Below are 27,546 nucleotides of genomic sequence, written 5' to 3' on the forward strand. Positions count from 1 at the left end.
CCACTTAACCCCCTTTCCATTTAAGATATTTGAGAGGGTGGCTGCAAGGGGCGGAGGGCCGACAGAGGGACAGTGAGTTCTACATATACGTTGCTCCCTGACAAGATCGACGTCCCTCCTTAACGGCAATCTTCTAAAAATCCACTCTGTTTCGAAATAATGGAGGTGTGACGTTATCAAATTAACACCCTGTGTTTTTGCCTGCGAATTTGCAGAGTCATTTGGCGTTGGATTTACGGCCGCCGTTCGCAGTGCGACGGAGCGTTCCTTCTCTCAGCAACTCGGCTAATTTACGCGGCTGAAGGTGTTCGATTTTTGGAAATTTTTCCCTGACGTCAGGAGTCCCCTTTCGAAAATCTACTGGGCGATGTGACGCTTTCTAACTGCAATCTCGGTAATTCGTTCTCCGCAGCGCATGCAATATAGATCTGGATAATTAGGCTTTCAGATGGTATCGGTGAATAAGCAAATCCGTGTACGTTCCGCAAGAAAATCGAGAAACGAATTGGGCGGATAAAATTTGAATTTTTACTGCATATGGGAGCGGTCCCTTTCCGCTTTGTAGTCACGGAACGATGTCGGATTCCCTTACTCTTTGAATTAAAATTTACCTGATTCATAAGCACGTAAATTATGCAGATGCCCCCGCGCGCATAATTTACGTGCTCGTCCCGCGCCGAGCCGGACAATCGAAGTGGCGCATCGGCGGTCGATCCCCGGAGAAATCTTAGTTAAGTACTCGAAAAACCGGACTTTCCATTCGCCATTTCGTGCCCAACAAAACTCGATCGTTATAAGCGAAGTTCCACTTATTAGTAATCTCGTTTTGTTGACGGTAATTAGAAGAGCTTGACGTGCACCTACGCCATGGAAATTTGTTTCCGCTTGGGAGTTTAGATTTAATTAGAGAGTGCTCGTGACGTTCACCTGAAGTTTGTATTTAAAGTTATGGTCCCCAGTATAAGTGTGTAGGTATATTTCACGATGCTCGACAAAGCTGAAGAAATTGCGCTAATTTCGATCAATCTCCCTGAAGTGTCAAAGTTCCGCTCTAATTTACGTTGATAATTACCCGACCGAACTTTACCGTCTGCGCTTAAAAATGGCGGCAGCAACTACCAGTTCGTTCGCACGACTTGCGGCCACATCCCCCGTCACCCCCGCGCTCGGACTCAACCTCACGAGACACCCCCGCCGCTCGGGGGGAGGCACAAACGTAAACAACCTGGTGGCCTCCTCACATATTTCCCTGCAATGTTCGCCTACTTAACTCCCTTGGCGAGCACCGGCCCTTACCACGTATCCGGTGGGCGTGACCACGTTGGGACAGGCCGAGGACCACTTGATGTCCAAACAGGGCCGAGCCCTCGCCTCCAAGTCCACCTGAAATCAATTAGTCCTGTAGAAATATCCGCGGTTACATTAAACCGTAGAAAAAGACCTCCTTTCGGCCGAAGTCTGTTCAGCTTTACGAGCCGAACATCGATTTTCCATTAGCCGAGGCTGTCGAGGACCCTTATAAGCCCTTTAAAGTATATCCCGGCAAAAACAGTGGCTGATTTAAGTTAGTTAAGGAAGGGCAGATAAACACTCGCAGCGACGATGAGAGGGCGCTTGTCGAAAGTTTCAAAGGGAAAAATGCATCGAGCACGTGTCGTCCGAAGGGTCTCGCGCGAAGGGCGACCGGTCCATGCAAAACAAGACAAAAATTCCTCCGCTGATTGATGGCGGAACGAGTTTTCTCTTTCGGGCGAGTATAAACAGCCGCCCTTTGTCGACAAATCCCGTCGAAAGCCCCTACACGGTGTAATCACATCTTACGGTGAAATTAATCATCCAAACGATGGCGGGTGCCCGAGAAAGCCTTGTTGAGCGCCCTAAAACGGTTTTTATCACCCTTCAAACGCAATTCCGCGGAGAGGCAAATACGAAAAATAATTGAACGTTGTTGAAAAAAATCTCATAAATCGTCGGCGAAATAAATGAATTTCGGTAATCTACTTCCAGTGACAAATTACCCAAAATCGAAATAACTGTAATAGGCTTAGCAACGGAGCCCCGGGCCCGGTCTGGCAACAGGTTAATTAATACTCGGCCCTTCTTACTTTCAATTAATTATTCCTGGGCAAAGTTTCGCCATAATCTGGATCCGCCGGCCCGGAAAAACTTTCTAATTTATTGCGGATGCGAAATTTTGAATTTTCTCGGCGAATTAAGGGAAAAAGTCGATGCAGCCGAATGGATTCTCGGACGGGGACAAATGCAATTTATACAAATGCCACCGATGCAATTCGGCTAAAGAGACCCCGTTTCGAAGACGTTTACAGAACAGAGATTAGTTTATTCCGGATTTGGACTCTATTTCGTCACCCGGTGACGATTTATGCATTCTCTAAATGCTCTTTAAATTATCTTTAAAGAACGCCGTCGTCATCTGCGTCGCGAGCCGAACGCCGGCAGGGAGAATGCCTTCCGAATCTACCGTTTCGCGTGGGCGAGTTCGACTGAAATTTGGAATATTTTTGGAAAAAGGGCGGCGGCTTGTAGAGGCAAAACCAACCGCCACAGGGACATATTGCTAATGCTACTGTTGCAGAAATCCATCCTTAACGTGATTTACCAACACGTCCTAATTCTCAGTAATAGTTGCACAGCTGAACCAGAGGGCGACCGTTTACACAGCGGTTTGCGCTCGCAAGCTTAATGTGTTTGATTAATCAGTATTTTCAATAGTTTGTTCCTGGGACCGCGAGCATAATCATTTTCAGATTCGGTCTCTTTCTGACAAAATGGCGACCGTTTCCACACTGGTTTGCGCTCGCAAGCTTAATGTGTTTGATTAATCAATATTTTCAATAGTTTTATTTCTGGGACCGCGAGCATAATCATTTTCAGATTCGGTCCCTTTCTGACAAAATGGCGACCGTTTCCACAGCGGTTTGCGCTCGCAAGCTTAATGTGTTTGATTAACCAATATTTTCAATAGTTTGTTCCTGGGACCGCGAGCACAATCATTTTCAGATTCGGTCCCTTTCTGACAAAATGGCGACCGTTTACCGTTTCATAAAGTTTCGCTCCTTGGACACTCTTGTTGGGATTCAATTACGGATCGCCTGTGTACGGGCGGCCGTTTATAATGTCGCAATTCCAAGCTAACAGTTACACAAACTAGAACACAAACTAGATTGGATTTACTACCGAGTTTACACAACAGTTTTCCATTTGATTACGTCTAGTAATAAACTTTCCCTTTGAACTCGTGCATGCAAAATTCCCTTTGAAACGTGCGATCAAACGAATTCTAAACCGGGAAAAATCTCTTCGATCTAATTATCCGATACAAGCGATTTGATTAAAATTTATATTTCTGCGATTAGGGAATTGGAACGCCTTCGGGCGACTGTTCATTTAGCTCCGGTGCAAAAAGAGGAGCATTTAGAGTAGACTTACGGTGAGATTTGTGGGGGCCGCCGATTGCTCCGCCCCCGTAATTAAGCCCCTGACGTTGTTCGGGTTGACCTTGACCGGGTCCGCGTCGGAGTCGCTCAGTACCGTCACGGCGAATGAGTATTTCGTGCAGTACTCCAGCTCCTCGATGAGGGCGCTCGTGTTCATAGTGGTCACTTTCGGATCTGAAAATTGGGAGAAATCAATCCGCGATCCGTGGAATTTTGCCACCTCCTCCGATTCGGACGTCCTCATGCCTAATCTGATGTCCAAATACGCGGTGGGTTTCTTTAAAATGCGTAAATACCAATGTAGCATCGGGGTTTGACGCTACTTTAGATATATGATGTTGGTTGTATCTTTGTAATGAAACCACAGGTCAGAGAGAAGGTATACAAGCTTACGTCTATTAATACGGAATATACAGAGGGTGTTAGAGTGACTAATGAATTTGATGAGTGCGGACACGACGACTGCGTTACAATGACCGACCGTATCCCAAAAACGAGGGCGAGAAAGAGAGGGCCCTCCATGCCTTGTCCATCCTTAAGTACCAACACCCGTGGTGATAGCCCATGGGCGTACCTTGGCCAGGGTGCCATCTGCACCATCTGCCGCACCAAACCGTGGCGTCTTAACCGGGAATTGGAGCTGCAGCTGTGGGACCGACAAGGTCCATTGCGGGCAATTCCAGCGCCGACAAAGTTCACTATATGCAGCTCCAATGCCGACCAGGTCCATTGCGGGGATTTCCAGCATCGACAAGGCACGGCATGGGAAATTCTCATGTTCTAGCCAATGCCTACCAGTGCCGTGCCTCAGGGGGTATTTCTATCTTAAAAGTAATTCCCACTGTCTAACCCTTATCGAACTTAAACTTAACGGATATTTACAAAATGACTAGGCAGGAAACTAAAGAGGAGGGTTAGTTACGTAACCCTACACCAATATCTTGGAAATTGTGCCGGCAATGGAGAAACCCAAGAGCACGTCCGCCGCAATACGACGGGGGAAGATAATTCGGGATGTGATGAACTCATTATCCTTTGCCGAACACACCCCGGCCGCCCTAAGTAATTTTTTTTAATGGAACGATCAGCATTGCTGAGCAGCGTGGGGAAGCACCTTCGGTAAGGTTCGCAGCGGTGGCGGAGCTCCTGGAGCTCCGCCCTCAAGTGTGTCCGGCGAAGTTCAAAATCCGCGAGGAAAGCCACCTTGGCGTAGAATTAAATGGTTTTCACTCGGCAGAAAGTACCCGAACTGATGATGAATTCAAAGTTTTATGGTAGTTAATCAGAATGTGAGGTTCGATATTCGTGATTTATCATAATAGACGTTCATTATGCTCCATGGAAGGGAATGAGCGACGTTCCCCTTGTCTGGGCACATTGCCATCGATGATTTCATAATAATGTTAAAAGTAAAAATTTAGGTATTTATCCTTTATCGGTATTTACGAATGTTTTTCGACTCAGTGAACCTTCGAATCCTGTTTGTTATCTGAGTTTCGCTTCGTGCTTCTTCTAACAAATTCTCAATCGAAACGTTGTTTATTCAATCGCGGGACGAGTTTAAATCGTTTTTATTCGCGGTGCTGAGGAACGTTGTCGTCCACGAACCACAGATATTTCGCCATCGACGACGTCCTGCAACGAACATCGATTCGTCCCATGTCAAGGAATTGATACAGAAATCTGAAGAAGCCGGTCCTGAGGCCAATAACAAAAAAAAGGAATCTACCTAGGACATTGGACGAACTTGGTTAAATCGTAATTCTCGGATGGTCTGCCCGAAACCCATTGTTGTCCTGCAGCATGCCCTTTAATGGGACTATCAATGGGAGTGGCTCGGACATTTCCAAAATTACACCCATGCAAAGTTGAACATCGGCAGAAATTGAATGCGGACGAGTCAGACCGGCCAATTAAATATTGCGAGTTGCGCAGGCTTTGACCACCAACCAGCCTGGTTATGAGTGCGTGTTGCACCTGATGATGGTACCTGCAATGGGCACAATTGTAGAACCCGAAGTGACTCGAACCCTCACGTTACGGGAGAAAGAAGCACTCAACAACCGCAAAAACCGAATGCTCGGACCAGGATCCTTGGAGGTGCTATTGTAGGATTTTCGTTTATTAACGATGACTTGAATGGCGGACTCTACCGTGACCTGTTGGTGAATTCTATTGAACCATTGATAATCCGCGAGCTAGAGCATCAGCCAAGCGACAACGATGAACTGCAAACGAACGAACGTTTACTAAGATCTCAACGCGATGGGGCTCCGCCACGTTTCGTTTTGCCCCTTGGGCAGTGGTTGACCAACAATTACCCCACGAGGTGGACTGGAAGAAGAGGAGCGATAGGATGGCCCCCTAGGTCTCCTGATCTGACGCCATCAGATTACTGTTCGTGAAGGCACTTGAAATCTGTAGTTGTCGGGACCAACGGTAGTTGTTCATAAGCCTACACGTTGGTGGACTTGGCCAATTGCCACCTGCTCTACGTTATATGCGTGGGCTGTCAACTTTTGTCTAGTTTATGAGGCTTGAGGGGTGTCTGGACGCCACCGCGAAGGAACTGTGGGCAGATTTCGCACATGGCCCCAGGGCGTGAGAAATCTTCGTTGCATTGGCCTCGCGAAAATCATTAATTCTAGATGACGATTGCCAGACCTTTTAAGGTTTTATATTTCCGTCATTTTATATAGAACAGACACGTCGGACCGTGGGAATCGGTCCGCGGCAGTTCGGACTGGCGCATGCGAAGACGGAGGGAGGCTGAAAATTACGAATTCGGTCGCCGCCACCGTCGAAACCCAAAAAGTCTCGAGAGTTTTCCAGTCAGTTTTTTCCGAATTTCCTTTTCAGCCACACGCAAATAACCACACTCCAATAACCATACTCCAATAACCATACTCCATGTTTTCGTTACATTCTTCAGTTTCATAAGCTACCGTGGTTCTGAGCAATATCCAGTTATCAAAAGGAAGTGTATATGTTAATCGAATGAAATGGCCTTTGGTTTGCGAGCCTTTGATCCAGGGATTAAACGGGTAGTTGTCTTCCGGGGCAGAAAAATTTTGGCGATCGTGACAGGAACCCGGATTTTGCGTGAGGATCGTGCCGTGGCGCGGGGGGAATAGAAGAGGTGTATTACAAAATAGAGGTGGATGGTTTTGGCCGAAGCTTGTCAGTGGTCTAGAAGGATGGAGCAACTGAGGAGACATCGTAAAGTGCTGCGTACGGCTTTTACCAGAGTGTTCAAAGAAACAGAGGACCTCTTGGACCCGGTCAGAAACTGAAGGGCGCATGACCAAATTATCCATGAAGATGTCGCATCAAAAACCTGACGAAACGAAGCTAGTTGACGACAAAATTTATGCTTATATGCCTGAAGAAGATGCCAGGGAAGGAGACCTGTTAGCTGAGATGGAAGGCAGCGACGGCTACGACAGGAAATTCAACGTGAGCTGCGTGGAACGTCTCGAACCGGCGTACATGGTCCCCACGCAGGCAGAAGCGGGGGATGAGGTAAACTCGATGCATACCAGTGGTAGTAGCAGGCGAGGTATTTTGACGGGAACGTTCGCGACTGGTTGCCTTTCTGGTCTGAGTTCACGGAGTTCCACGACGACGCCGACACGGATCCAGGCGATAAGGTCGAATATTTAACTCGAGCAACTGGTAGTTGTTTTCCGGGGCAGGAAAGTAGTGCTCAACATCCAACCCGAAGCAATTGAAGAGCTAAGGCAGCGGACAATTGCTGAGTGTCGTGCAATTTCCATGGAAGCTTTTGTCGATATGAGTCAAGAATGCGAATAATCGTTTCTATTTTTACAAGGAAGATAACGAACTAATTTATGAGACATTGAGCGGCAAGTTTTAGGCATTGACTCGATCACGACAAAACTTTGAATCGATTGCTCATTCTTGATTGAAAACCGTTCGGTTCTTGCGCCTGCGCGGACTTTAGGCTCTCGCGATACCATTTGAGGACGAAACTCGAAGAAGCTCTGTCACCAGCGAAAAGCTCACATTCGAAATATTTTCCGACAATAAGTGGCAACCATGCCCGCTCTATGGAAAAGGAAATTACTTTGGGGCGGCCGGAGCGCACTTGCTGCTGGAGGGCGGTGGGTCCATCACCCCCTCGATCGCGCAAGTGGTAGACGCGTTTTTGGGTCGTTTCATTGCCGGCATAATTTTCAACGCGTTTAAAACATCCACCCTGTACAACCCTCGGACTCGCCAACGTATCAAGATAACGGGGGTGAATTTTATGCCAATTATGAAAACTAATTTTCTAGGTATGGATTTTAATTGCGCCGTGATAGCTTAAACGTTGTACGAGATAGGGGATTTTATAAAGCTCCTGCATACTTTTTTATAAGCCCATATCTCCTAAATGGTTAAAGGTAATAAAGGGAAGGCCCCACCTCGATGCTAATATTTTTAAAGAGCTTACGCTCACGGTTTTATAAATTTTTGCGGAATTGTATAAAATCGTTAAACCTCCAAATTAAAGCGGGGCAGCATCATGAGTATGTGCCCTCAAAATTGTCTACATATTATTTCGAACTGCACCCCAATGTCCCGAAAGACCGCCGAGATATGAGGTTTTATAACACCTCCCTGCCTACTGGTATAAAATGCCGTATCTCCCGAACAGGCGGGAGTAGCGAGAGAGAGAGAGAGAGAGAGAGATAAAGAGAGAGAGAGAGAGAGAGAGAGAAAGAGAGAGAGAGAAAGAGGGAGAGAGCGTTCGCCTGCACTTTGAGGTCTAAATTGATTTATTCGTAGTTTTATAAGCCTTCGGAGAAACATATAAAATCTTCTACATTCTCAGCGGATCGGCGAATGGGGGGGCGAATGGGTGTTAATGTCAACGTTAAAAGCTTCAAAGCAATTTGTCAACTGAATTCTCCACTTACTGGTTCAAACGACGTCTTCATGTCTCTAAACTCCTCCATCTTTTCGTATAAAAGGTCATATCTCCCAGACAGTTAGAGATAATGAAATGGGGGTTTCGCCATAATATTCATACTTTTAAACTGAGTTGGTAGTCGGGTTCGAAAGTTTTACAAAATATTGGAGAACTTTATAATGCCGTCGAACTTCCAAATGGCGAAAGACGTGAATGCCTAATTTTCGTGGCCATTCTTCGGACTTAATCCGCCGTTATTTGCAAGCGATAGAGGACCAAAATACAGTTGATAAAATTCTTGAATCTCGGTCACAAAGCCGCACAGCACAAAGGCAGTTAACTCGCTACAATAAGATTCAATTCAAAAGCTGCAAACCCATTATAGGATATGGATATTTTGCCACTCGGCATCCCTTATAAACACCATTCGGTCTGTACAGCTGCGCGCCCCAGAACACAGATAGCGAGCATATCAAGTTTATTTTTCAGATATCAACTCGTATTACGCCACCGGAGCATTTATCTATGAATCTATGAGACTGCAGGGGGATAAATAACTATTGTTCCATTTCGAGAATGGGGGGAACTTTATACCTTTGTGCCCGCATTTGAGTCGGGCGTTTCGAGTGGGATCGAAAAAAAAACAGAGGGGGAGGGGGGGGGGGGGACGTAAAAATATTATGTGCGCCTTCACCTTCAGCTAATGGGGTTTCCGTCTGCGGGGGCCATACATCACGCAATCGGTAAAAAATGCGTTCATAAATCTATCCTTCGGGCGTAATTTGTTTGCAATGACACGCCTAGATTTCCGTTTCGGAACGAGTTGCCAAATGGAGATGGGAGAGTTTTATAAAATGTATAAAATGTATAAATATCGCGTATCGGGAACGCGAGAGGAGCGCGGGCAAGGCCTTGATCCACTTTCCGGCGATGCGAGAGTCTTATGTCTTGCCCCCAAAAAGCTCCGAACTTCCCGACGGGGATGGTGCGACCGGTGACAAATGCCCCGGCGAAGACGCGGCGGGTCGATACCTGCAATTGTCTCAAAGTTGCTGGGGTTCATAAAACTCCCAAATCCACCACTTTTCTTTCGAATTAATTTTTTATAAAGTTGTTCGAAAGTTTAGAGAAATGTTCAACTCCCAAACAAACTTTGCTGAGGCAAATTTAATACCTGATCGTTTTTCTCGCGTTTTTCATACTATGCTCTTGTACTTTTGGAAGGGAGTTTCATAGAAGCTTAGATTTCGAGAATTTTCGGCCCTGTCCAATGGCGGAACGGACGGGCGAGCTCCGTTAATGCGCACGAACTTCTCCACTTGCAAGTTCGGTTCAGACTGGGGAGCTTTATAAAATATAAAAATTTGACTAAATCGCTTTTATCGTCTTAAGGCCCCTTCCAGCCTCGAGATTTTGGCGTGAATCGCGTTTTTCTATTTCCATCGGTTTAGGAACCAGGGACGTGCAGTGCGACCGTGGATGATGGAGGGCACAGTACTGAGAGGGAAGAATCTTTATTATTCATTTCGCGACAGAAAGTCATTTTTCATGCTCTGTTCGTTAAGAAAATTAGTTTGCAACATAAACATTTTAGACGAGATTTACGGGCGTTAGTAGATCGGAAAAACACAAAAATACTTCAATTATTTATTATTTTTCACAAAAACGTACGGAACAATGTTAAATTAACACAAAATCTAAATGCCAATTTTAGAATGGAAATTCGAAGGTATTCAATCGAGCAACATCGCTGCCCCCCACCTCAGCATACCTTTCCGCTAACTTTACCGATAATTCGCGGCATGTTCAGTTCATGCGTCGCCTCCTGCATCGCCCTGTTAATGCTCCCTTTCATGTGCCAGATCGTTCGTATAAACATTTTGTTTTGAGACACCCCGTAGAACAAAGTCTTAACAGAGAAAGATCAGACGACCTAGCTGGATAATGGGTCGGGCCAAACCTCCCCATCTACCTTACGCCGACACGATCGTGTAAACACGTCTATTCAGGACTGTGCAATGAGCAGAACATTCGCTTTGTTGCCAAAACATGTCGTTACGTACTTCTGGTTCTAAAGTATTGAGAAATGGTAAAACCGACGATTCCAAAAGGTCCAAACACACGTGAGTAGTCAAACAAGGGGGTCACCAAGCCAAATGGTGAGTTTTCGCATAGTCGATTGAAGGTGAATTAACGTTATTCCGTCGTTTCGTAGCGGAAGTGCCAGCGTTGTGGGGCGCGCGTAAGTCCCAACGTCAATATATCGTTGCATTGCGAAATCTACTTTTTATCGTTACGTAAAGATTAGCATGTAGCCTTATGGGAGGGAGTTTACGTCGTTACGTTAATGATGGCGTTAAATGTATCTCTGTCTCTTATTGTGAGCAGGGGGGCAGAAGCGTACTTGTTTTTTTTTGAGTGTCGGCACCCAGTTGAGACAGTTCCGTCTTACCCTTTTGATTGGGAAAGTGTCGTTGTTGAAATATTCCAGGTGCGTTTTGGGCTTGGGTGCAGGCGGCCATCACCGTTGCTAGCAACTCCTCTTCGCGGTCAGTAGGTCTTTCGCGCACTAAACTTTTTATATCACCCCCCAGAAAAAAATCCAGGGGGTTTAGATCAGGAGATCGCGCTGGCCAACTTACTGCTCCGCCTCGGCCGGTCCAGTGATTAGGAAAAATCCGATCAACGTGTTGCCGAGCAGGCAAGGAAAAATGCGCAGGTGCCCCATCCCGTTGAAACAACATTCTTTTTCTAACACTCAGTGACACATCCTCCGGAAGGACTGGTAAAATATTTCTCAAAAACTGTTCGTAAATGTGGCTAGTTAGACGAGGTGGGAGCAGATAAGGACCAATTACGTAATCACCTAAAATTCCGGTCCAAATGTTCATGGAAAATTGCCGTTGACAATGGCAAAAAGCAATAGCACGAGTGTTGTCCATTTTCCATATACGATCATTATGGCTGTTAAAAGGGCCTTCTCGCGTAAAGCGTGCCTCGTCCGAAAATAGAACTTGTTCGCCAAAATTCTGTTTCCATAAACGCTTCTGTGAGCACCATCGGCAAAAATGTCGTCGATATGGGTAGTCTTCTGGGCTTAAAGTTTGTACTTTCTGAAGATGGCATGGAAAAAGTTGTTCTTCGCCCAGAATACGCCAAATTGTGGATCGTGCTGGTGTCCCCACTCGTAGAAGAATAGCTTCTCCAAGCTCAACAGCCCTCGTTGATAACGGGCGGCCTGAACGTCTGCCATGCTGAAGCCTACCGGTCGCTCTGAGACGACTATGAATCCTTGCGGATATGCACGTGTCGGACATCTATTACTCCTTAGATGATAGAGTGTAACATTACGAGCTGGTAATATGACGAAGGGCAGGCTGGCAGGGCCGTCTTAAGGAAAAGCACTGTCGAACGAGGTCGCCACCACCAGGGGGCGCGAGCTTTTCTTGGGAAACAGGGACCTCATGTCTCGGATTTGAAGGACTCGCGAGATCTGGAAAAAGTTGGGACCAAAAAGGGACAGGCAGATGAGATTTGGAGGTGGCGAGAAGCGCTCGCGTGGTGGCGAACTCGTTGGTTTTGCCCTTTTCTGTTCTTGTCATTAAAAGCGAACTAAATACTTCATACCATCATGAAAAATCTCCCTACTGACGACCCGACACGTACCATCTGTGCATGTAGACGGTTTTCCATTCTTTGCTAGCAAACGCTACGTCGGACGAAAAAGAGTCAATGGAGCATTTCTCTTCTAAATTGAATTAAACTTCTAGAAATAATTTTTATTTTGGTAAAAGGCAGTGGCGCACCATTTTTTTCTTTAAAAATGCTCTGATGTAACGCGACCGTGGGGAATTACACGAGAATCAAGACACAACGCTTTCATTCAACTTCTCAATGGTACAAGAGCACGACAACACCGGACACTAACTATCGGTTTCCGAGGACGAACCTGCGTGACTTCTGTAGAGAATCCCTCTTTTCAAGGGGTTCGAAGCGACTTATATGCTACTGCTTGTCGTTAAGGGTAGTTTGCGGATTAGGCCCGAACTTAGGACTTTGCCCCGGCAAATTACACCGGAATGAATTCACCGCATATGAACTAGGAGGTAATACCTAAATGTGGCAAACAGCTTAACTGTCCCGTGATGCGTCTGAAGGAATACTCGCTCATATAATACGGGAGTGATTACGCCGAGAGGTGACCGTACGCACGCCACTGGCGAAATTAAAAATAACCTTTTTGCCTAAATCAACGCGACTGCACCAACGTGCCAAATTCCACTTACGTGTCTCGAGCGGTTCTGCATATATCGATAAAAGTCGGCTTTTCAGGTGAAGTTCAACACCCCGTATCTTCTCGACGAGGCACCATCGGAATGTGGCTTACACGGGCGGTCATGTCAGCTGTCAACCCACCGACAAACGTGACGCAACCCTCGCGGGCCGCCCTGTATGCGAACGCGTCGGGGGTGTCGTGAAATTGACGGAACTTTTTCCGCGACGGCGGAGCGCAGGCTTAACGGTCGCATTACCTCACTTGTTAGTTAAAAGTCGAACGTGATAAATCCCGTATTTGCCGGCGATATTAAATGGACGGTTTGACCCCGTAATAATTTAGAGAGCAAATTAAATTGTTGAGGTGAGGCAGTTTTATAAAATCCATTAGCTCGACGATATTCGGAACTGTCGATGCCGGGTTTTGCGGTAAGCCGTAACGGATACAACATGAAACATCGCTACCAAGGCCGCAAATCGATTTAGCCGTTAACGCGATTTATCGTGTCCTCCTCCACGAGCCAAAACTGCGAATTTCTCCCAGCGTTTAATGAAGGAGGTGCATAAAAAATCACCCCCCCCCTCACCCCCCCCCCCTCCCCCTCCCCCTCCCCCCTCCGCAGTTTCCTGCAATTTCGCGTTGTTTATGAAACTCTCCTTCGCCGGAAAAACATCTCGACAGTTTGAAGTACAGAAAGTGCAATTATCTTCATAAAAGGGGCTTCGAATTTTAACATGGAGTGTTTTATACTCTTTTATGAAGTAACTTTTATATTTCAGGTAATTTCATTCCGACTCGTTGCGGCGAAACGAGGAGTAATTGTGATGCTGTTGATGCCCCAGGAAGGATGGATGTGTCCTAATTAATAATTGCGAACTACTGGAACGAGCACTCTTTTCCGAAACTTATTAACTCGGCAACAATTCGCAATATCACTCCGAGTTATACTGTAAAGGAGCGAGGATTAAAACAGGCATTGTAAGTGCCGTAAATGAACATCGTAAAGTTGTGTTTATACGTTAGGAGAGTTTTATACAACTTCCCGGCTTCGAAAACAAGGGAGGATATTATTGAAGTGAAGACGGCATTGCGAATATCGCTTAGCGATATTTGTAGTTCCGGGGAAGTTTTAAGGCGGTATAACATTCTCCAAACTTAAATAAAGGTGTTAGGTGCAAAGGGATGTCGGTTAAGATACGTAAGCTCCTCCAATTTGGAATGGAGGATTTTATGTAAATATTCGTTCCAGGCCTGACAGCGCAGAGAGCTGCCAGGGAGAATTCGAAACGGAAGAGGTCTCCGCGCTCCCGCTGGAATTCGAGAAAGCGACGCGAGGATGAACTGGAGGTGAACCGACTTTTGTTATTATTATTATTTTTTATGTATCCGAACGAGATCTACGAGCCGTCCTCGCGCGGAAGAACGGATCTTTCCCGCCGCGTCGGAAGGTCCTCGACGTCGTGATCGCGGAACGGAGCGGGGCGCGCCCGCAACCGCGTCACGCGACAATCACACCGGGACGAGTCCGGACTGCAGGGAGGACGTTGCGGTGTCGGCACTGAATTTCGCCCAGCTCTGCCCTAGGCGGATTGGCTGCGTGAGCGCGAAGTTGAAAATTCACGTTTTTCCTGGCAACGTGCGAGACTCGTTTTAACCTGTAGCCGGCGGTGGTGGGAGGACCGCACTTTGTCACCGTAGATCGTGGAAATCTTGTGGGCACCGATGACGATCAGGGGGTCCTGCTGCCGCGGCTGGTGCCCGGGGCTTTGAAGCAGTCGGAGGAGCACCCTCGGTTTCTGTCAGGCCGACAGCAACTGAACCCGACGCACTCGAGCAGTGACCGATTCATTTTTTGAACTGAAGCCTTAAATCGATTTATTTCCGCAATCGGCGCAGGTACGGTCACAGTTTCGCGACTGCCTCACTTCTGGGGGTCGCAGCACCAAATTTTTGTTTACTCAAGTTGCCGCGAACTCGACGAGTATGAAAATTCAGCGAGTGGGTTAACTTGTGAACTGCTACGTATGGTCAGTCTTGAGGGACTGACCAGTCTCTCCTAGTTCTTCCCAAAAAGTTTCCGTTCCACCCTCGGTCGGGGCTCGCAGCTCCGCGCCCTAAAGTCGGGCGTAACGCGAAGATAACCCAATGTTGATGGATTCACGCTCCTTGTAGACCCTTGGACGTGGACGTGTGGTCTTTCATTTCAATTGGGTGCAACCCCGAGATGTTGGCTCTCGCTTATAGCCCATTGGAGTCGAGCATTTGGGAAGGTTCTGGGTTCCTCGAGTGTGGGCAATAAACCGTGCAGCCCGCGTCCTTGAACCAAGTCGAGAACTCTGCCCGATTTTACGATACGCCTTTCGGCAATTTTTGTTAAAGAAATTAGGAATTTTCCTGAAAGTTCCGACAGTGGTGGTTCATGGAGAAAGTCACCATGGAAGTACTCTTTGAAACCGCAAGAGACGCGCTGGTCGGAGGGCGTCGAGCACGGGGCTCATTCCCGTCTTTCCAGAATTTTTCCATCCCATTTGTACGCTCGAAATTTCTTTACACAGGTCTCTTTGAACTCTCTTTGATTTCCGCTGGTTTTAATCCCGCGCACGTAAGAAATTACCTAACAATCCGTCGCGTAACCTGAAGGTGCCCTCCCTGCTCACTGAGGGTGACGTCGGCTAAAAACGCTCAGAGAGTAAGCGAAGTGGGCGTGGTCTTGTGATATCTCCACCTATTACCCCTGGACGAGCGAGCCCCCAATGCTTCACTAGTCGCACGGGGAAAGCTCAGGTCCACACTCGATTCACCCTCGTGTCGTATGATTCAAAGAACTTCCGAGCTATGGGTTTTTATGACGTTCTCCAACCTAACAGCACAAAATCCCCTATCTCCTAAGCGATTTGACATAATCAAATGCCGCACATTCTAAAGGATTGAGCTCGTAGGAATGCAGACTTGAGTTATCTCTAAATTGTTCGGTGTTTAAGCAGCTTCACGATGACACAAGTTTAGCCGTTTAATCGATTCAGCTCTTTAAGAAAGATCTAATTTTTATGTGAACCAAATCCGTGTGAACTAACTCTGATGCGTTGCTTCAAATATTCCAAGCAACCTTTGAGTCATATCGTCTCATAGAGCTCTCTAATTTGGTCGCATGAGCAGTCTTCTCTCATGAATGGTCAAAAGCACCAAAGCGCCACTTGCGCCGACCTGTTGGGTCTTTGCAAGGCTTCGTGACAATGATACGAATTCAAGCTACTGCTGCCCCAACTCTGCATTTCTACAAACTCCTCCGATTTCAATCGCGTAAAAGTACCAACACCCTAAACGGTTAGAAATGTCAAAGTGCGGATGTTAGCAGAAAATCGTGAGAAGTTTGTTCTGACGTACTTACATTCAAGTTCCGCCTCATCGACTCCAAAGTGCACTCCATAGGTCAAATTGACGTTACGTTGGGCGCGGTCCTCTTCGCCCCACACCAACTTTACAGCGTTGCCGATGCCGGAAGGCACGAAAATCTCCAAAATTTCCATGCTAAATGGAGTGATGGGCGAGGACGTGCTCGGCAACGACGTGGTCATTTCGCCCGCTCCCTCTGATGTGGTGTCCTGGCCGGTCACCGCCACCTAATCCGGCGAATTGGAGAAGTCCTTACTCCACCCGGATTCAATGTTAAATCGTCAACAGGCAAAATCGTGAATTTTATTTCGAATTTTCATGAAAAGTCAAGGGAAAACAGAACGCCGTTCCTCGATGTGTAATCCATCATTTTCCGTTGCTCTTCGCCATCTTTAAGCTAAATGCGAAATTTGGTTACGATACGACTCGGGTGTTTTCAATGCGATGAAACTGCACCACCCGAATTCGGCCTCTTTTCCAATTTTGCGCTCTCAATGGAAAACCGCACTGACTGACACAAATCCTAGTCGGAGGGGTCGGGGTCAGGGCCGTACGCAGGACGAGGTCGAATTTCTGCCCCGTGCAGTTCCTTAAATTCGTTCGAGACCCGATGCGCACGGTGACACGGAGCATTATCTTGTGGAAGAAGTACGCGATTTCTATTTGCCATAGGCAGACACCATCATACGGATTTCGGGCGAAAACTTGCCAACTCAAACATCGCGAGAACGCAAATACATACGAAAACACTCGGCAAGGTTGTCTTCCAGGCTGCGAGGGGAAACACTTTTGACGTTATCCGCGAAGAGTCATCCCTCGCCACCCCGCAACCCTCCCTTGAATTTTTAAATGCCCCCTCCCTCCCCCTCCCCCTCCCTCCCCCCTCCCCCTCCTCATCCCCCCTCCACATCCTCATCCCCCTCCCCCTCCTCCCCCATCGAGTCGCACCTCGCGTTGAAGATAATTAAAAGTACGAAATAACGGCGCGCTAAAAAACTCGATTCGTCAAAGCGTTTTCAAAAAATCGGGGAAAATCGCAATTTCGAATGTGTGCAGCAAATTCTCAGATTTCCTGACATTCCTTTCTGTTCGGCGAGTAAATAAATAAACATTTTTCACGAGATGGGACACGTTCCATTCATCATTTTCGGACAGAAATTCATTTTGCGAAGATTTTGCCGTTTAGCACCTGTTTGGTGGCGTGCGGTGGGGCGACATTAACGTCCCGTTTAACACGGTAAATTCCATAAGAAAACGAGTAGATATTGTTTCGATATACCGGGTGTTAATCAAGCGCGTGCAGACATTCCACGGGACGAATCTCCGCCCGATTCCAATAAAATAAGTTCCCATTAACGTATGGGCGCAGCTGCTCCGTTTACGAGATACAGAGTGTTCAAATTTTAATATTGATTTGGTTTTCTGTGAATGTTTTTGGAGTCGATGGGGTAAAATTTAATAGATATTCCCCAAGAGTACTTTTTTGAATAAAACTAAATGTACAATGCAAAAGTGACCTGCAGTGTGGGGCTAAAAAGCGAGGGGCAACTTAAACGCGGTGAAACCCTGGACGTGGCGCCCTCTATCGGTAATCAAAAAACTAAGATAATATTTGGGTTTTGCGTCATAAAAAACCCGCGAATATGAAATTTCGTCCGATTGGCTCATCTGCCTCCAAAAAAAAATCACAGGAAACCTAATTAAAATTTAAACACTCTGTATCTCTTACACGGAGCCGTAGCGACATTATCTCAACAGGTCCTTTTTGTATTTGAATCGGTCCGAGATTCATCCCTTGAAATATCTGCACGTACTTAATCAACACCCTGTACAGTGCGAATACCCAGTCCCCTTGGGAAATGGCCAGGGTTTTCAGCAAGAAATGCCCCCACAAAAACATGTCTCATGTCTGCGTGAAACAACTTCTTGAAAAATTTAGAGCGACAGGGGCTCTGGCCAATTTAAAACGGTACCGGGTGTTGGGGCAATTTGTTGCTGAACTAACTAGATCAGCTGGGAAAGTGCCTCGTCGAATTGGAACTTAAATCGCTTTTGTTCGCGAAAGAGACCACAATGCGCAAATTCCTCCCGCACGAAATTCAAATTCATCGGGTGTCGGCTGAGGACGATCCCAATCGCAGAATTGAGTTCTCTGCAAGCATGACAACACTGATCACCACCACCCCAAATCTCGTCCCCCCCAATCCTCCGATGAGTGAACATTTTACTTAAGTGGTTTCGTCAACAGGCAGAATTGTCGTTACTGGTGGGACCAAAATCTTCATATTTTTTTGGAAGACCCTACCCGGCGGCCTCAAAGAGTTAACATGTAGGTTAAAATATTGGGATACATTGTAATTGGATCATTATTCATCGACGGTAACCTTGGTGGTGAAGTGTGTCTCAACACGTTACAAGAACCGATCGATCATCTTGCGATGGAGGCCGCGGCTTCGTAAGCAGGTCATAACGGCGATTATCTACTCAACGAAAATATTTCGCACACACAACAAGACAGAGCACCGCCACGTCATATCGTGCCGGTGCGACGATGGCCAGGCAGACGAATCGACAGCAGTGACGGAATGGCCTCCGAGGTCTCCCGATTTGACGCCTCTTGGGTTTTTTCCTTTGGGATTATCTTAAACCGGTTATTCACGAATCAGATCCTGAAAACGTTGATGAATCGCATATCCGCGGAATGTCTGGGCACCACTGGAGAGACCTTTGAAAGGGTCCGATCGGAATGCGACAGCGGATTGAATTTGTGCTCAGCACAAAATGGAAATAATTTTTGGACATCTAGAGACTTAAATGAGACAAAATTACAAGTCCAAAAACATTAGTCTCACACATTTGTCAGAGCCTTTAGCCCCATTGGTGAATAACGTTAAATTGACGTTTCTTTCGTTTTCCCGTGACTTTCGACAACACTTTAACGAATCCAGTTTCTTAACGCACCGATATTTTGTACTTTTAATTATCCTTAATGCGAGGTGCGACTCGATGGGGGGGGGTCACTTAAAATTTCAAGTGGTGGTTGCGCAGTGGCAAGGGGTGACTCTACTCAGATAACGTCACAAGTGGTTCCCCTCGCAACCTGAAAAACGCCCTACCGAGTCCTTCGAGACGTATTTTCGTTTTGAAAATATTTGGGGGTGACAAGCTTTCAAATGGCCACATTTTACACTCGATCTAGTTGTTGGCGTGACTCTTGGGAACCACTTCAAAATGCGCTATTCCTTCAAAATCCCGCCAAAAGCGTAACACGACTTATTTCCAAAGCGGTCCTGTCGAATTCGCGATTCTGGCTTTCCATTACATCGTGTCTACCGATTTTCTTTGATAGGATCTGAGAAATACACCCGCTTTTCGTTACAAGTTACGATACGCCTCCGCGTGCGATTGTCTAACGGCTTCTGCAGCGGAATTATACCTTTGCTGCGCTTGCGCCTCGTTCAATTCGTGCGGATTTCTTCCCGCGCATGCGCAAGGGAAACCAATTCAGAGCAAATTACGATTGATGGTTCGTTACGATGGTCCACGTTCCCTTGATAGTGCCCTGGTAGTGGCGTGAGGCTGTTCTCGATAGGCGGCAAGTTCATTCATAACCATTGACCCCCCCACCCGTGGCTCTATCTTCCGCATTTGCTTTGCCAGATTTGAAGCGTTGGGACCAACCTGTTATAGTGTGTCTATCCGCAACATCCTCACCTGCGACCTCGGCAATGGCCCTTGCAGCGTCTGTAGGAGTTGGGTACATGTCCCAATAGTTCCTCGACAATCCTCGAAAAGTAAGTTTTGCGACCGCCGCTTTTACGTCGAAAATAGTTCAGTACTTAAAATACCGTGCGTTCGAAAAAATCTGGTCGAACAGGATTTGGAATTATTCGACCCGCATGTCTGTGATAAGTTCTTCTACGTAATCTCGAACGTAAACAAGTAAACCTAACCTCACTTAAACACGACTCCATTTGCTTTTATTATTTGCTAGACCTTATTGAAATTGCTCTTTCTCAAGGCCTTGCGGACTTGTGAGGGCGTTAGTTAATGTTTTCTGAGCATGGAAAGTGGCCTTTATATTCGGAAAAAAGGCTTTCATGATGCAGTTTCATTTTCGGAACGGACAGAGTAGATGGACCAGGGATGGGCCTTTAAAATTCGACCGTGTTTCAAGGATTTGGCGAAAAATTTCCCCACATTGCAGTGCTGGAATCACGGCACCCGGCACCCGGCACTTTAAATTACGTTGTGAAATCGTTTCGGGAAACTGGCGGTGTTCGACAGAAATCGGAAAATGGTAGCCCAAGTGAACAGCCCCAGCACTAGTTGAAAATGTGGGGCGAGCGGTGGGTGATGGCCCCAGCACAGGTCTAAGAACGCTTTCTCAACGAGAGTATGCATCGCCTAGCACTTGCCATTTAATTCTTTAAAATAATCGAAAATTATATCCGTGCAAAGTGCGATATTTCAGGAACTGGGGTCCCTATTTTGGGACAAGACACTGAGCTATTGCAATTGGTTCAATCAAACAATATACAAAGTGTTCATTTTATCATTAAAGCGTACGGACGTGTACCGTCGCTCTCCGCGCTGAGAAGGCTTGAAGGGATCGAGAGTATAACGTGACCCCATAGCGCCCGCAATGTCTGGTGGCCCCGTGGAGGAACGCACTGGCCTATTGTTGTAAACATTCTAGATTAGTTCTTCTAAAAAGAAAAAATGTGCTGATTACAGCACGAGTTCGGAAAATATTATTACGCACGCACCGAATTCGTGTTTACTCAAAAAATAAAATGAAACATCGTTTCAAGGGAATCATCAACGAAATCAGGGGAAACGATATTTGTATGCACAGTGGCAGTGTACAGGGTCATTCCCCATATTTTTCCTCGTCCCTAAACTCTTAATTTTTGGAAATACAAAGAAAAACGTTACATAACAAACATTTCAGTTTTCATTGTGAATCATCAGAATCGGACGAAACGAACGAGCATCGTGAAGCTGTCACAAAGTGGCAAGTAGTGTTTTTTTCAATAGAACGCCCTGTATATTTATACATTTTCGGAACCTGCTCGCAGTGCCCCCCTTGCGCCGGGGGCGAGGCAGCGAGCGAGCGCAAACTTGCCCCGTTCAATAATAATAATAATAATAAAATGGCACGGGGAGAGAAAACGCCATTAAACGCGTTTAGGCCAACTTTTGCGAATAACGAAAATAGCCCGGATACTGAGCAGTACAGTGGAGATCGTCCCGGTGGGAGGGACCGACTTGATGCCCCCCATGCAGGAAGCGCCGGACACTTGGACACGTGCGAAATTTTTGCGCAAGAGAACCACGACGCGCAAAATGCGCTGACGAACGGACGACGGTCAAGTGTCGAAAAACCGAAAATCGTAGCAGCAAATCTGAGAAGGAAATTAGGCCACACAGAGATGGGCCGAAAGAAGAAAACCGGAAAATGGGGACAGAAAATATACAGGGGAAAAAGACAAAACGTGCCCGAAGAGGACCAAATAATTTATGCTCCTGTGGCTGCGGCGGCGGCAAATAGTCAGACAAAAATACGGCCCCAAGAGGAAAACACTTATTAAGCTTCGCAGCTCATACTCGGCAAAATTCCCCAAATGGAAAAGTCATTTGAGGGTATGGACCGGGGAATCAAAAATCTCGAAGGAAATGCCGAAAATGCTTCTTCGAATATTAAAAAAATATATATCACGGCTGGTGCGCTCAAAGTTATGCGTCGCAATGCGAATGGATCGCTCAACCATCAACAGGAGCTCCAGGCAATCTCAGATTTAAATCAAAAGAACAGCTGTATTAATATCAGAAACACATTCTGCCAGACAATCCTTCATTACGCTTAGAGGGTGGATAATCCATTGCACGAATCACCCGGAAAACACAGCCAGAGGAGAAAGTGCGGTGATGAAGAGGGAAGATATCCGTCACTGTGAGAAAATTAAATTTGAGGTGGAAGACGTAGAGGCCGCAGCGGTGAGTATTACAACCAAAACAGGCTGACTGTGGCCAGCATGGACAGCCCTCCGAAACGCATCATCAAATTCGAAAGAATAGATTTTTTTGAAACAACAGGATGTAAAGCCCACACACTGGAGGTCGAGACTGTTCACAACCAAAGGTAAAGAATTTCGAAAAAAAAATTGAAATCCGACGTTTCGATTTTCCGGGACCATCATCAACTTCATTTTTTCTTACGGGCGCCATCTTGGATTTTCACATTTTTGGATTCGGCTTCCTTCCCGATTGCGACACCCCCTTAAAATCATCGCGACGGCTCACCGGACACCCCGTGTGGCAGCTCCCGCTTCGCAGACGAGCCCTGGGACCAGCGCGAGCTTGCGACATTCATCGCTGGAGTTGTGCCGGACCAAGCAACCGAAACGTCGTCCGTAGATTCCGAAATATGGCATCACGTGGCATTGTTGAGGCTCCGGGGCACAATCGCAACGACAATCTACATGGAGAGTCGGAGGTGAACACTGCCGAGTGCACTATTAAAATATTAAAAGCGGCTCCGTGGGCACATCAACATCGAGCTCCTGGGTAGTAATGGCCCAATCGGAAGACGGAGAAGAGCGAAACCATTAGTGTTACTACGACGCAGTTCTCGTTAAGACGGTGCCAAAGCGTAAACGAGAGAATCAAAATGATTATCATAGGAGAAGTACTTTGCAGCAAATTAAATGAAAAGCAAATAGCTTGTTAGCGTAAGTTAAATAGATTGCTATATCGTCAGCTCACCCTAAGGAGGAGTTTAATAATAAATAAAACGAGGACCTTCTGGATTTGACGTTTTTTCACCGCCTATAGGCGTGGTCCCGTGTGAGTCCACGAAATATGAGAATGTGGAGTGCAGATAACCTCCATGTGTTTACGAAAACACCTTTACATCCTCGGAAAATTGGATCATGGGTTGCTATCTCACGAAGAGGCTTAGTAGGACCTATTATTTCCGACGGCGCCATAACGGCTCGCCGATATCACAATGTGTTCAGTAAATTCATTAACCGATTTCACTTTGACGAACTGCGGCGCGGATGCTTTCAACGGGACGGGGCGACGGCCCACACAGCTAAGACAACTTTTAATTACCCTGGGGAATACCACGATGAGACAATAATAAATCGTAGACGGACCGCGTCTATCCGCCACGATCTCCAGACTTGACCCTCCTCGACTGTTTCCGATTCACGACGATGGAAAATATTCCGATGTTTATAATTGCAGACCTTAAGGACACGGTTCGACAAGAATCTCCACAGAGTCTAATTATGGTCTTTGGTAATGGGAAACGTGCTTGAAAAATGTCGCACAACGTTTTCAACATTCGTTGCGAAAAGGGCAAATAAATAAATGTAAATTAGATTTATTTATGTTTTTTCTTTTTTTAATTAATGACATCGCATTAAACAAACGAAAATTAATTAAGTTAATTAGCATTCATTAAATTCCGCGTGGTTTCATAACCACGAATATTTTTCGTCCGCGTGTAAACTCCGTTTTTGGTGCTCGGGAAACCTCAACTCACCAACACGCAAGTCCGCGCCGCCTTGAAAAGGGGTAACTTCAACAAAATCCGACGAGTAACGAAGGCAAACGGAGTCGCACTTAAGTGAGGTTAGGTTTGTTTGTTTACGTTCGCGATTTCGTCGATGAACAAGTCGCGGACGTACGTCCTCGGCGTCAAATAATTCCCACGCCTGACCGGAATTCACCCGAAATAATCCTTGGAATGACATTTGACACATAGGAGGAAGCTTCGAATGACATTTGACACATAGGAGGAAGCTTCGAATGACATTTGACACATAGGAGGAAGCTTCGAATGACATTTGACACATAGGAGGAAGCGTCGAATGACATTTGACACATAGGAGGAAGCTTCGAATGACATTTGACACATAGGAGGAAGCTTCGAATGACATTTGACACATAGGAGGAAGCGTCGAATGACATTTGACACATAGGAGGAAGCTTCGAATGACATTTGACACATAGGAGGAAGCTTCGAATGACATTTGACACATAGGCGGAAGCTTCGAATGACATTTGACACATAGGAGGAAGCTTCGAATGACATTTGACACATAGGCGGAAGCTTCGAATGACATTTGACACATAGGAGGAAGCGTCGAATGACATTTGACACATAGGAGGAAGCTTCGAATGACATTTGACACATAGGCGGAAGCTTCGAATGACATTTGACACATAGGAGGAAGCTGTAGGCTTCTATTAAACTTTTAGTTCGAAAAAACGAGCTGAAGTTTCGACTCGATCAAGTATTATATTGTAAGTGGGTATGGAATTTAATGATCCGCCAAAAAGCTCAAAACTAAGCCCAATAAACTTGGGCTTTATGGCTCTCTCTAACTGCAATAAAATTCAGTTTATAGCCCCGGATTCGTGTTATCAATAAAGAGGGCGCTTTAGGTAATCTCCACTGCAACGTAAACAGCTTGGAAATGCGTTGTGACAAGTCGAAGGGCCTCGTAGAGCTCTTTGTGCATTATGATCGGTTCAGTTTTGCATGGCTGGTTGGCCCCGGTCGTAAAGAAATACGGTTAGTGGCGCGTCTAATACCGAAATTCTGACGTTGAAGAAATCGACTAAATGAGAGCTTCAGCCGGGTTACAATGACGAAAGGGAATTTGCCGGATTGTTGAATTTCAAATCGGAAATTTTCAATTTCTTTGCAAACGCAGGAGAAGCAAGACATCGCAACTGCTGACTGGGTGAAGCGATTTAAAACATCGAGTTGCCATTTCGAAGCTCAAAAGTTGCGCTTTTCATGCTTAAAAAAATAATCCTGATCAAAATTCCAGCTGGACTATGTCCGGACAGCATTTTGGATAATAAACTGGCGATTTTGCACTCCTTAGCCGAGAGCGGGATCCAAAAAAATTTAGCTCCAAACTGGACGAAGCAATTAAGACCGGCGAGTGCTCGTTTTAAAGCTTAAATTTCGCTCTATTAATTCGAAGGGGATAAGCCGAATTACAGGGCCGTAACGAGAGATGTCCGATTCAAAAATGGAATTTTTAACTACTTAGCAGATGAGGCGATATTCAAATCTTTGTAGCTCCAGACTGCGTGAAGCAATTAAGCCCATTGAGCGATCGCGTTGAAGCTCGGAATCTACTCTATTAATGCTGAATAAATCAACTGAATCAAAGCTTTAGTAGAGCCGTAACGGGATGGAATGTTGAATTTTAGATTGGAGAATTTAGAGTTCTTAGCAGACAGAGGGGGATTCAAAAAATCGTAAATCCGGACTGAGTGAAACAATTAAGACCGTAGCGAGTGGTCATTTTAAAGTTTCAAGCCCACTCCGTCGATGCTTAAGGGAGAAACTAATTCAAAGCTTTGTCAGGGCCGTAACGGGAGACGTTCGATTCAAGTGTTCATTTGCTGAGCAGACACGGCGACGTTCAAGAAATTGTAGCTCTGGATGGCGCAAACCAACGAGGTCCGTTGAGTCGTTGCTCGACAGCTCAAACCACAAATTCCGGAACCAGACAATGAACAAAATCCGCACCAGGGCCATGCCGGGTACCGGGCGCAAGCACCCTATTGCTTCTAACTTGCCCTGAACGATATAGCACACAACGGATTCGCCGAAGGTGGTACGTACCACTTCGTTATCCGCCTGAGGTAGCAGACCCCTCTGTGGGAATCACATGGATGAGCGACCAACATGATTATCTAAATTTATTCGCAATTCGAGCTTTGTTGCTCCGGTAAAAATATGCAACAGGGGCATCCTGTCCCAGACCCATATTTAACCAACGGACATATATTAAATCGAAGGTTGCGTGGCCCCGGAGAGCGTCTTCCAGGGCCATAAACGTGGAGGCGAAGCTCTAATGATCATCTGCGAGAAATTGCCCCCCGAATGAACATTTTGATCGGGACGTTTTGGGAGCGATAAAAACAAGCAAAAGTACTTACCCCTAGTACCATCAGGAAGTAGCAGCTTTTCCACCATGGGTCGCACATATTTTCACGCGACCGACCGCGCACAGCACGTCAGACCGGAATGCGCTCGAAATCGGAAAAACTGAGGATAAACAGATGCGCGTTTTCAATGTCGGTGGTCTCATCTCATGCATGAAACTTGTGCACGCTTAATAGATTTAATTGTCCCCGGGTGTACTTCGTGACAGCCATTAATTACGTCACTGCAACTCAATTATAACCCCAAGAGGAAATAACGTTTAAATGAAATTTTCATTCAGTTTCTTTGGTTTCTATAGTTGCGCATGCGCCAACGGTAAATGACCTCGGAAAAAATCAGGAGCGCACCGGGACTCGGGTCGTGAGGCGTCGCCTCACGTTATCGTCGAAAACGTTGTAAAAATCATTAGGGCCCTTACTGGCCAACCACGCCACTGTTCTTCTAACGGGACTCGGTTCCCCTGAAGTTTCTTCACTTCGATCGCAAATACTAAAATTACGAAAAATCGTGGAATTTCAATAGAAAAGTTGCACAGTCGTCGTGAAGTTAAAGCCCTTAAATTGAACGCTGATGAGATCAAATGGCCTTCGAAGGGGTAGAAATGCGGTCAAGGGGGCGATTTCCCTGCTGACAGAGAGAACGACGCGGCCCCTTGCCTCTCGTCGGAGCCCTCAATACTGATACAGGCCATTTTTCTAATGCACGCGTGTGTGTATACGTCAGGAATGCCGAATAGAGCGTCTTCTTTATAAGGGAGGAACGTAATTCCAACGAGGAATGTTTCGTAACGGGAGCGGAGATGCGCCCCCGAGGGACACGCGAGAGAGTTGGGGGGCCTTGCCTCGACCTTGGGCTCAATTAACACTGAATCCGGGAATTTTTTCTCCCCCCCCCCCCTCCCGAAGAAAATCAAAACTCACAAATTACCGTGGCGGTAAACTGGAAGTTTCCAGCTGAAAGTTACAAAGACGCTGCCGGCATGAAAGAGTTCAAAGGGAAAAGGGCTAAATTAATTTATTCTTATTTTTAGGAGCCGAGAAGCAGGTTTTTGTTTGAGGCAACATTTCTCTCCGCCTTTGAAGTCTGTTCCTGGGATTGTTTTTACACGAAAATAGAAATTTCCAACCGCAATCGTACCCCAATTCGGCGGACGCGGCGTAATTGAGACCTGAACTGGCGGATATTGTCCCCGGTTATGGAACTTCGCATTTTACATAATAATAAATCTTGGGAGTCGTCGGAACCGAACGGGACGACTCTGCCGAGATCGGGTTTGGTCGCGTCGGCACGGCGGCAGCTCGAGTAATGAACTCGCGCAAAGTCGAGTCGCCCTATGCGCGGATTCGGGTGGACTCGGACTGGTCCGCGACGACCACTTCGCGCCGCCGCGGTGTTCCGGGGGCCCGTGGGTGCTCCACCGATTCGGCGATTCCTGCTCGTTTCCGTGGCGTTTCGCGTACGTGCTCTGCAGTCCCGTCCCAATTTTCCCGACGTTAAAATCGCATCTCTCCGACGATAA

At 46.5% G+C, this 27,546-nt stretch overlaps 1 protein-coding gene across 3 annotated transcripts in view; it reads right to left on the reverse strand.

Annotated features, from left to right (window-relative positions):
* Positions 1-26,120, reverse strand: part of LOC136349664 (uncharacterized) — a 51,699-nt gene extending 25,579 nt beyond the window's left edge. Inside the window, exons 1-4 of one of the 3 annotated variants that reach the window (XM_066301358.1) lie at positions 26,021-26,120; positions 16,038-16,269; positions 3,451-3,632; positions 1,297-1,383 (exon numbers count right to left, since the gene is read on the reverse strand). In XM_066301358.1, coding sequence (XP_066157455.1) covers positions 1,297-1,383; positions 3,451-3,632; positions 16,038-16,269; positions 26,021-26,068 — 549 coding nt within the window. In that variant the 5' untranslated portion in view covers positions 26,069-26,120. Of the gene's footprint in view, positions 1-1,296; positions 1,384-3,450; positions 3,633-16,037; positions 16,294-26,020 lie in introns of all 3 variants that reach the window. The other 2 variants (XM_066301359.1, XM_066301360.1) reach the window with 2 other exon arrangements.
* Between the last annotated feature and the right edge of the window lie 1,426 nt (positions 26,121-27,546).

This window comes from Euwallacea fornicatus, chromosome 39 (assembly GCF_040115645.1).
Source record: "Euwallacea fornicatus isolate EFF26 chromosome 39, ASM4011564v1, whole genome shotgun sequence".
Classification (NCBI taxonomy): domain Eukaryota; kingdom Metazoa; phylum Arthropoda; class Insecta; order Coleoptera; family Curculionidae; genus Euwallacea; species Euwallacea fornicatus.